Here is an 11231-nt window from a genome sequence, read left to right as displayed (position 1 = left end):
ATATATATATATTTAAAAGTATAGCTATTTAGTGCAGTATTTAGCTATGTGTGTTAGCATGATAAAATCACTTATTAATCTTGTCTTCACTTGCAAAATTAAACCCAATCTTAAATCCCGATAAACCCTGTAACATTTGTCTGATGTGCTGAAAGAATTCAGTGTGTTTACATTGAGTTAAACTAATTTACAGAAATGATGTCAGTTATACATGATAGATAGATAGATAGATAGATAGATGTCAGTAATATTTAACTCAGAGAAAGGACAGCACAATTGTTGCATTCTGGTTTTGTTTACAGTGTCGGCCTTTACATTATGCACTAGCTCTGTATATGAGCATGTTTGTGTGTCTCAGAGTTTGGAGTATCTCATGTCAGAGCTCTCAGAGCATGTCCATCAAACCCTCTGTGCGGCTCAAGAGATGTCAAATATAACCGATACGTAGGACATAATGTCCATTGATTCAGAGGGTGTAATTCCGGTTATCATCCTCCTCGAGCACGCTCTCAGATCATACTGAGATGTATCATATGTTTGTTTACTAAGATTGCTGTGTTACCTCATACTGCAGATCTTGCACTTAAATGATTAGTTCACTCAGAAATGAAGATTCTGTCATGCAGTGCCAAACCTGTTTGACTTTCTTTCTTCTGCGCAAATGTTTGAAGAATCTCGCAGATGTTTCTGTAGACACAATGAAAGTCAATGGAGTCCAAAAGTTGTACACTTCAAAAAGGTATCGGAAAAGTAATCCATACAACTCAGGTTACATCCAAGTCTTCAGAATAGTCTTCCAAGTCTTCACGCAAGGATATCTTTGGCCCTTAAACAAAATTCTAATTGATAATCTAATTGAAATGACTGGATTTCACCCTCAAATGTAAGTGTGACCAGACCTTAAAGCCTTCTACACACTGCACGATTTTAGCAATCTTATAAGATCATTGCAATCAAACTGTGCGACGTGGATCTAATAAACTTGGATACGACATGTATGCAGACTGTACAATGATGACACCTATTGACTCTTAGGCATGTTACTATAGAAGAATAAAACAGCATCAGCATTCGCTAGAGCTAAACACAAAGAGCATGATGAATCACACTTTGGCAGTTGCAGTTTTTATGTGTGCTGACAAAAAGTGGAAGCTGTGAAAGAGGAAGGGATAAGAGCTTGAGCTAAGCAGTTTTATGTTTAAGCGCCATGTCGCGTTGATTTCATGTCACATCTTTATTGACTAGTCAGTAAACGTGGGTCGTAGCAGCAAACACACTGTGCTATGATCATGCTGAATTTATAACTCTTAGGCATGTTACTATAGAAGAATAAAACAGCATCAGCATTCGCTAGAGCTAAACACAAAGAGCATGATGAATCACACTTTGGCAGTTGCAGTTTTTATGTGTGCTGACAAAAAGTGGAAGCTGTGAAAGAGGAAGGGATAATCTTTATTGACTAGTCAGTAAACGTGGGTCGTAGCAGCAAACACACTGTGCTATGATCATGCTGAATTTATGACACTATCAGAAAATTATTGAAGGCTATCTTTGGTCACAAGACCTTGCCACGATTGTTTCACGATGCCAATCTTTCGTCTGGGACAGCTGAAAATCATGCAGTGTGTCTTAAGGCTAGGACTCTTTCCTCAACAGCAATGATGTTTCAGTACCAACAAACAATTCAGGAAAGTGCCGCAATGAACAATGAAAAGGCATTTAGATGAGGTTCAATGTGTTCAACCCTGTTGAACAATTAGCAGTGAAAGCAATATTGATAACAGCGAGCAGCTCTATAGTGAGGAGGACATTCCCTAGGCGATGCGCAGCAAACAGAGTCATTTATCAAGGAGACTGCACTAGCCAAATAATATCCCCCATCGTCCCCTGAGCTTTGCCCCTGCAGTGGTAAAGAATGGAGCTGCGGAGGTGCCGTTATTTGAGTTGGCTGGGGGGAGGTGGGGGTCGTGAAGGAGGGCAAAAGGCTGCTGAGGGTTGCAGTGCTCAGACGGCTCAACATGATATCACTGGCCAATAATAGAGTTGAGAACGGACAGGATATCTGTGTACAGGCCATTTTTGTCTTTTGAATGAAATGAATTGAAACTAAATGTAAACTGATTGATTAGATGATCTTATTAAATATCTGGTGAAGGATATCTCGTGTCTCAAATGTTCTGTAAAAGTGTTCAGTGTAAGCCTAGCTGTTCGTAAGAGATCGAATCAGAAGTGATTGGTTGGGGTCGAACACTGAAGGTGCGCAGGTACATGTGCCAGAATGAGTAACAGGGTTGAAAATGTAGCCTAAATTAATCTGTCACTTAGTAGATCTTAGCTAGTTTGGGACCAGCTGTTGGTTTCTACTAAATATACTTCAATAAATTAAATATATGCTCTGTGTAAAATGTTTAGAAGAGGTTGAATCTGATGTATGGGATGGATGATTGTTAAGGGCCGAACTCTGAAGGTGTCTAGGTGCTTATGTAGGGCCGCTGATAGAGCTTATGGGCCTCCTGGACAGGTTATTGACTCGGGCTCCTCTCGAAATCATGTTTCAGGGGTAAGGCTGAACCCTGCTTGGCCCCCTGTCTGACCAGGGCCCTTAGGATTGTCCTAACCATTCCCCTTGTGTTAATGTATATGCCAGAATGGGTAACAGGGTTGAAAATGTAGCCTAAATTAATCTGTCACTTACTGTAGTAGATCTGAGCTAGTTTGGGAAGAGATGTTGGTCTCTACAAAAATAAAGTCCATTAAAATAAATATACGTTCAGTTTAAACTCAGCTCTTCATGAGAGATTGAATCAGAAGTGACTGGTATTAGCCGAACACTGAAAGTGCGTACACTGTAAAAAAATAAGTGTAATTTTAACTGTAAATATTTGCAAAAACGCTACGGAAAAAAACTGTTAATAAGTTAACAGTAAGTTCCCGTACTATATACAGGGAAAAACTGTGAAATATATAACCAGACATTTTACAGTAAAATGTTGTTAATTTTACAGTTTTTAGAAGTAAAAATAACAGATCAATGTAGAATTTACAGTCAAAACTGTAAACTGATATTCCCAGAATTCCCTGCATGACACTCCACATTTGAAAGTATTTTGTTTAAATAATCATGTTTTTTTTTATAGTTTTTGTTATTAGTTATGTATATTTGGACTTTGTTACATCATCTGTTGTTTAATGAAAGTTTAATGCATTATTTAAGTATCATGTGTGTTACCATGATGGTGTTTTGTGTTTGCATGAATGACTCTGTGCGCCTTCTATATATTAGTATATACTTCTGCTTGTGGCGAAGCTACTTGTGATGAGCTTTGATTATTTTTTGGCCGTAAATGTGTTTACAGTTTTTCTGTATTTTTTACAAAATTATTCTGGCAACCACAGCTGCCAACATTTTTTTTGTAAAAACTACAGAATTTTTTTTACAGTGTAGGTATATGACAGAATGAGTAATAGGGTTGAAAATGTAGCCGAAATTAGTGTATCACTTAGTAGATCTTAGCTAGTTTGGGACCAAATGTTGGTTTCTACAAATGTATTGCCTAATTAATTAAATAAAATGTTGTAGTATAAACATAGATGTTCATAAGAGGTTTAATCAGAAGTATGGGACTGCTGATTGTTGAAGACAAACTCTGAAGGTACGTAGGTGTTTATGTAGGGGCACTACTAGTGTTTCTGTCCCCCCAGGAAAGGTTGTTAACTTAGGGTTGCAAGATACAGGGTTGAAAATGTAGGCTAAATTAATTTGTCATTTAGTAGATCTTCACTATTTTGAGGCTAGATGTTGGTTTCTACAAAAGTAAAGTGCAATAAATAAAATGTATGTTGAGTATAAACTTAGAGGGCGAATTTGAAGTATAGCTTAGGTAACTCTGCGTGTCTCTAGGGTTTCTGGGGCTGCTGGACAGATGGCTAACTATTGGCTCCCCTCAAAATCATTTTCTGGGGGAATGCTAATATTGCTGCTCCCCCCATCCGACCAGAGCCTTATGGCGCTTTTCCACTGCATGGTACGGCTCGGTACGGTTCACTTTTTGGGGCTTTTCCACTGGGCACAGTACCTGGTACCTGGTACTTTTTTTAGTACCACCTCGGTTGGGGTTCCAAGTGAACCGTACCATTACCAAAACGTGACTTGTAAACTCTGCTGATCACGGATTGGCCGGAGAGAATCGTCACTACCTGCGTCACTGAACTTGTGACACAAACACAAAAGAACCACTAGATTTAATTCAGCACAGCCAGCGAAGGATCAAACGCAACTGTTTGGAATGAGCGCACCTTTTTTTAACAACCAAAAAGTTTTGTTGTCTGCTGCGGAAAAACAGACGTTCCTCTCGTTGATAGCAGAGGAGCGGATCCAGCGAGAGCTTGATGGGGCGACACGGAATGAAAACGTTTTTTTAGGAGTCGTGGTAGTAGAGGCGGTGCTACTATAATGACATGTGAATAATCCCGCCCACTCTAAAGCGGTACTGAACTGCAGTGGAAACGCAAACCATGCCGAACCGAACCGTGCCGTGCCGTACCGAGCCGAGTCATACCACGCAGTGGAAAAGCGCCATTAGAGTCATCCCAACATTTCCACCATTACAGCTCTCCTGTGTTTATACCAGAACGGGTAATAGAGTTACAAGTAACAGGATTGAAAATGTAGCCTAAATTAATCTATTACTTGTTGATCTTGGTTTCTTGTTTGTTTATTTTTGGTCTTTCATTGGTCAGCAACTTGGGTAACAGGGTTGAACATGATGCAGTTAATACTACAATTTGTGTAAAAACTGAGAAAATACAATGACTTTATGTACTTGCCTTCCTGCCATGCTGTATAAAACTGTAAAGCTGCTTTGACACAATCTGCATTGTAAAAAGCGCTATATAAATATTGGTGACTTGACTATAAATATTCCAACTGATGTAATTTCCTGGATATCATTATTTTAAGAAATGTTTTTATTTAAAAAAAAGTTTCCCCTGCATTCTCCACCAAGACTCCCTTTGACTAGATTTTCCACCATGATGAAACTCTGATCTTCTCCATATTTGGAACAAATGACCTTCAGACCATGAAAATTACTTAAAAGGTTCTTAATATTTAAAACTGTTTTTCTGTAACACCAACAAAGACCTTTAGACTTTGAAGACTCAATGTTAGTTAGCCCCGGTAAACAAAATTTGTAAATAATTAAATCTGTTCAACCTTGGTTCCCTGAAAAAAAAAAAAAAAATATATATATATATATATATATATATATACGTATAAACCACCCCAAAGGTTATTTCTGCCGAGAATGTGTTTAAAAAACATGTTAATTACATGTCAATTGCTTTTTGTCAAATTAATTATTATTTTCCTAATATATTTTCTGGAGATTACTTGCATGAATTATATATACTCTTTATTGGCACAAAACCTTCGCTGATGGAAATGAAGGTCTTCTGGTTGTGTATATATCTGTGACAAGCTATTAGCTTCTTTTTTAAGCTCTCAAGGAAACTGTAGGGATGTATAGCAGATGGAGAGATCAAGCTGTTTTTGTGTCCAATTTTCCATGTTAATGGTCCCAGTGTTGGCCGCAGATGCCGCAGGATTAAAGGAGTCACCTCATTCACTGCCCTGATTGGTCACACCTGGGCTCTTTTCCACAATAGTGCCATTACAGCCCATGTCCCAGGTGACACTAGTCTACATGTGTGTGCAAATATATATTTCCACTACAAAAGGGGCAGCCTGTCAGTGTTCACCTCTTAACAATGAACGTAACCCTCCTTTGCATGTGCAAATTATGGTCTTTATGGATTTTATTTCCATTTCTTAGGTTTCAGTTTATTCAGGCATGTGTGCTGATGTCCAAAACATGTCTACATTAATCTCATGGATGTCAGGGACAAACTATTGAGATATTAATTAGATCTCAGAGCTGACTTTTCTTTCATCAGTGCTGTTGCATCACTTCATTTTAAAATACGCAAACTGAATTATCAAAAATCTACACTTATTTAAGCCTCACTTTGTCCACCTCTTTTATACCCATTAATGCATTTTTTCCCTCTTACCATCTCATATTTCTTCTCTGTCCAACCCACAGTAAATATTAATGTGTTTAAATATATATGAATAATATAATATAATATCAGAATGGGTAACAGGGTTGAAAATATCTAAAATAAGGAAGTTTGGAGTGAAAGGTTGGCTTGAAAATATTTGTTAGCTACTTTTCTTAAATAACATTACAATATCAAAAACTTTGGTAACAGAGTTGACAAGTACAGTCAACACTGCAATTTGTGTACAAATTTAGAAAGTGGAACAAAATTGTAAGCACATTGTAAAGACACTTCAACTGCTTTAATTGCAGTTATTTATTATTAACCCATTGACATAGTTTAAAAAAATAGTAATACATTTCAATATTAATATTTAATTATTAACTATCAATTCCTCTTTCTTCTTGCTTTTAAAGGGACTTGAACTCAAACAACCTCACACATATTGGCAAGGATGACTTCGCTGGCCTGAAGCACCTCCGAATTTTGTGAGTTTTATTAATTTATTTCTTCACATCAATCTTATATTTGTTGTATTTTGCAATCTAGAGAGATTCAGACATTTAAATACACATTTATATATGCCACAACAACAGCCAGGAAGCAGACAAGAGTACATTTTAGCATGTAAACAGCAATTAACAAGCAAACAGTTTTATTGTGTTTTAATTACAGTTTGTATGCTGTTAGAGGTTGTAATGTGTGGCCGTTCTTCACACTCGCTATTCTCCACTTTGTGTTGAATGCTGGTTTCTTTTTAACTTTCACTGTGCATTACTCTATCAATCTACACAGGCACCTCATGGATAACCAGATCATCACTATTGACAGAGGAGCCTTCAATGATCTGAAGGAGTTGGACAGACTGTGAGTTTAGAGATACATATTAATTCTTTCTATTATACAGTATTCTGTTTCAAATGCTTTAACCCTATAAAACCTGACATATGAAATGTTAGTCAGAAAAATCTACTTTTTTGAAATGGAACAGTTTATTGAACCTTTAGACAAAATCTAAAAACAGAAATCTCTCTATCTCTGTCTCTATATATCACAATGGGTAACAGGGTTGAAAATATCTTAAGCTAGTTTGGGCCAAATTTTGTCTTGTAGTTTACCATAAATTAAGAAAATATTTGTTAGGTACTATTCTTAAATAACTTCACAATAACAATTACTATGGTAACAGGGTTGACTAAAATTTGTGTAACTAATTAGAAACTGGCACAAAATTATTTCATTGAAAGCTACAGCATGTTGGGACAGTTAGAAAGTATATCATATTTGATGGATCAGGCTTTTATGGCTCATATTTTATGATATGAGAATATGGAGCTCATATTCGAGGAGGAAAAACCTCAGTTTTATTCAGAGGCTAAAACTGAGCAAAAATATGCAATTTGGTGCAGATGCTGATATTTATATGGACAAAAGGTAAGATGAAATTCTGATAGCTTGTAATGTAATTCAATGAGGTCTCGACATAACATTATAGAAATGCATAAAATGCATGTAAATATCTGTCTAAGATGACTTAGACAGTTGCATTTCAAAAATGATACAGTAGGATTTATAGGGTTAATATAATATTTAAAGCATTTAACCCTCAGGTTCTGTTGAAATTGACTGCATTCTTAATATCTGGGTTCCCTGAGTCCCCAAAGCTGGATGTGTAAAATTAATCATAGTCATTTTGAAATTAACCTTCACTTTCCCTTTTACACGTTTTTAATATGTTCCTGTAACCTAATAAAAAAATCCAGATTTCACAAAAGAATCATGGACGATTTAGCACTGTGCCTGGAATCCAATATAGCAACAGTTTTTCTTTGGGATCAATTTGACTTTTCAAATTAATTGCATTTATTAATGTTTTATATAATTTTCCTAAATTGGGTTTCCTGAGCCGTATATGTCTATGTGCTCCCCTCAGGCATATCAGCTGAATGGTCAACAGGGTTGAAAATATCTAAATTAAGCTAGTTTGAGTCTAATTGTTGCTTGGCTTGTGGTTTACCACAAATTAAGAAAATGTTAGAATTTTAATAACTTTACAATAGCAATCGTTTTGGTAACAGGGTTGACAAATACAGGCAAAATTACAGTTTGTGTAACTAGCTAGAAACTGGCACAAAAATAAAAATTTCTTTAAAAGCTATAGCATGTAGGGACAAATTAGTAAGTAATCTTCAAACTGGGTTGAATTGTGAGCCATATGTCTTTGTGCTTCCCGCAGGCGTCTCAACCGAAACCGTCTCCAGCAACTCCCAGAGCTCCTGTTCCTGAAAAATCCTGCTCTCTCCAGACTGTGAGTGACTGCTTCCTTATCAGAAACATCAGGAAATGCTTGTTGAGATGAAACCACCCATTCTCAGGCAAAAACATAACAATAACATTAGCATCTGGCTAATTTGACTAGCTTCTACCAATGAATTTGTGCTAAAAGCACCTTGCGTAGTGACTTCCTAAACAATCACATCTTAATAAGTGCTTAGGTTAGTTAGCTGTGGATAGATGAAGAGTTTTTAGCACTAAGAACATATATTTTTTAGTAAACTCTGGCCTGTCAGGGGCAGTCTGGGGAAAAAAACTATCATTGGGTATTTTTGTGTGCTTTTCATTTATTATGTTATGCTTGTTCACGTATCCCATTGTTAGCTTTGCTAACATGCTCTAAAAAAAAAGCACTAATTATGGAATTAACATTACATTTATGCGAACTGAATATGTTTTCAGACACTTAATTGCATGTTAATTACAGTTTATAAACATCTTTATGGCTAATTTGCCTAGCTTCTACCAATGAATTTGCGTCAAAGCACCTTTGACGTGCTTGTGTAGTGTCTTCCTGGACATTCACGTGTCTATAAAAGCTTAGGTTAGTTAGCTTTGGTTAGTCAAAGAGTTTTTATCGTTGAATACAGTTAGTAAAGTCTGCACTGTCGGGGGCAGTGGGTCAAAAAGGAAACTATGTAGGAATGTGTGGGAGTACGGAAAGAGGCATAATGGGTGCGAACAAATAGTTAAGGACAGCTGTGTTTGCTTGTTATTTGGTTGTTTGTTCATGCCATTTCATACGTTGTCTCATTAGCGAGTTGCCATATGGATGTGGTGCGTTCAGTCAATCTGCCTGCGAACACCCCCAACCACCCACACATGCCTTTAGGGAAAGATGTCTGCTATTATAAATGAAATTCATAAGGTCTTTTTCCTTCAGAGACACTCGTTTTGGTAACCTCAGGAATATTGGTTTATGATAATGTGGGTCATGTGGGTTCCTTTCTTGCTCTTTGTTTGAATTTTGTGGCGAACCATTAAACAAAGCAAGATCTAGTTCATTAAAACAAGTAATAGCCTCCTAATACTCGAAGATTCATTAGACTAGCTTTGTTAATTGGCACCATGGTGGCGTTCTCCATGCACAATTAATTAACACATTTAATTAAGAGAGGAAATAAGAGAGGTGATTGCTAATTATGATTGGTATGTAGATTTTTCCTCAACTCTGTCACTGTGGGTAGCAAAAATTTTCATTTGCTCTAACCGGGTGAGAACTCCGCTAAGAATGTGTATGTTACGAACCAATGACAGAAAAGACTAATTACTCTTCAGCGTTCACGCTATTCCCGTCTCTTCTCTCCAGGAACGTTCAGAAATTGACTTCATTTGACAGGATACTGTAGCGTGAATAGCTTCGTTCCAAAACCTAGACAGCTGCCTTTAAAGACAGCATTTTATGGACTATAAGTGCACTCCTAATGCGAAGTCTGGAACGTAGGAACCAATGTGTTCTAAGAAATCTCGTTTAGGACATAATCATAAATATCACCATTCTTTGTAAGTAAGAAAATCCCATAAATGTATTGCAACAATCTCAGTCCAACAAAAATACAAGATAGCAGATGATAATGTGGGAAAATGTCCATTGTAAATATAGTTATAGCTCGTTCAGTACATTTATGTATTGATAAAAAGTAGTTGACTGTTTTTAGCAATATTTTTTGTGTGCTATGTTTATGATGTTGTGTTCATTAGTGTATCCCATTGTTAGCTTAGCAAACATGTTAATACCGAACTCAGTTGGAATCAACTTGTGAAAAAGTTCACTTTAACATACTATTTAAAAGAGTAATTATTATGAAAATAATATTCTTTAAAAGAATATATTTAAGTGTGAAATGAATGTAATGTTTTCAGACACTTTGCATTTTAACTGCAATTAAATGAAAATGTATTGTAGTTTAAAAGTATGTGCAGTAATATTAGAGTGCTTTTTTGACCCACTTATATTGGATTTAGGCACATTTTTTACGTACAGTAATTTCATTATTATCTCATGCTTTTATTATCTTTGAAATCTGACATTCAAAGCTTTTCTTTCAAGCATTGAATTTAAACTAAAATATACTTTATTGTAAATTCTATTGAAACGCATACTTGTGTATATAAATTTATATGTATAAATATATTATGCTAGAGGAGTTTTGCACTTTACAACTTGCAAATATCTGTTACTTGTTGCTTTAAAAATGTTGCTGGTCTTAAAGGAGTCATTGCACTGAATGATTCTTCTACATGGTAAAAAAAAAGGTAATTTTACAACAGCGCAAAGCCAATTTTCATGTACTTTCAATAACTTTTCTGAGGTGTAGAGTTCATGTTTCTGTAAGTACCTTGAAGACACTTAGGCTAGCATGCTAATCAGCTAGCGATATGCTAAGCTGTTGCTCTGAGTGTTTATCTTACAAAACATAAGCTAATTCAAAAATAGCAAATAAGAAATTTAAAGATCTGTAGCTTTGGTTAGCTACAATATGTGTAACAATTTAAAAGTCACAGTGATAGTCACAAATTTGATCCCCCCCCCCCCATTCTCTTCACTCTTTCAGACATTTTTTCTCTATTTACTGTTTCTTCACTGTCTTTGAGCTTCTGATGAATGAGTTTTGCCTTTGCTAACATTTAATATCCTTAAGCAAACAGTACGTCAAACACAAAAAGAGGAATGTAAGAAAGACGACGGCTAACAAAAGGAAACCAGTGTGGCTAGGCGCAGTTTCTCAGATTCCACAACTTGTTGCTCGTTTTTCCCACTCAGGCCTCTGTTGCCCTCTTCTTCTTGGCCTCTTTCAAGGGTTTTCAAATAAAATATCTGCAGTGTAATATTT

General features: G+C 36.2%; 1 protein-coding gene across 1 annotated transcript in view; it reads left to right on the top strand.

The window, feature by feature from the left end:
- The window catches only part of LOC107588453 (slit homolog 1 protein-like), a 69118-nt gene that overhangs the window by 2002 nt on the left and 55885 nt on the right, over window positions 1–11231 (top strand). The window contains exons 2-4 of the mRNA XM_016276552.1: window positions 6480–6551; window positions 6859–6930; window positions 8300–8371. Coding sequence (XP_016132038.1) covers window positions 6480–6551; window positions 6859–6930; window positions 8300–8371 — 216 coding nt within the window. The remainder of the gene's footprint in view (window positions 1–6479; window positions 6552–6858; window positions 6931–8299; window positions 8372–11231) is intronic.

Source organism: Sinocyclocheilus grahami, unplaced genomic scaffold, assembly GCF_001515645.1.
Source record: "Sinocyclocheilus grahami isolate Dianchi unplaced genomic scaffold, SAMN03320097.WGS_v1.1 scaffold103.1, whole genome shotgun sequence".
NCBI lineage: Eukaryota > Metazoa > Chordata > Actinopteri > Cypriniformes > Cyprinidae > Sinocyclocheilus > Sinocyclocheilus grahami.
Note: the sequence above shows the minus strand (reverse complement) of the source record. Positions and strands in the feature narration are given on the sequence as shown.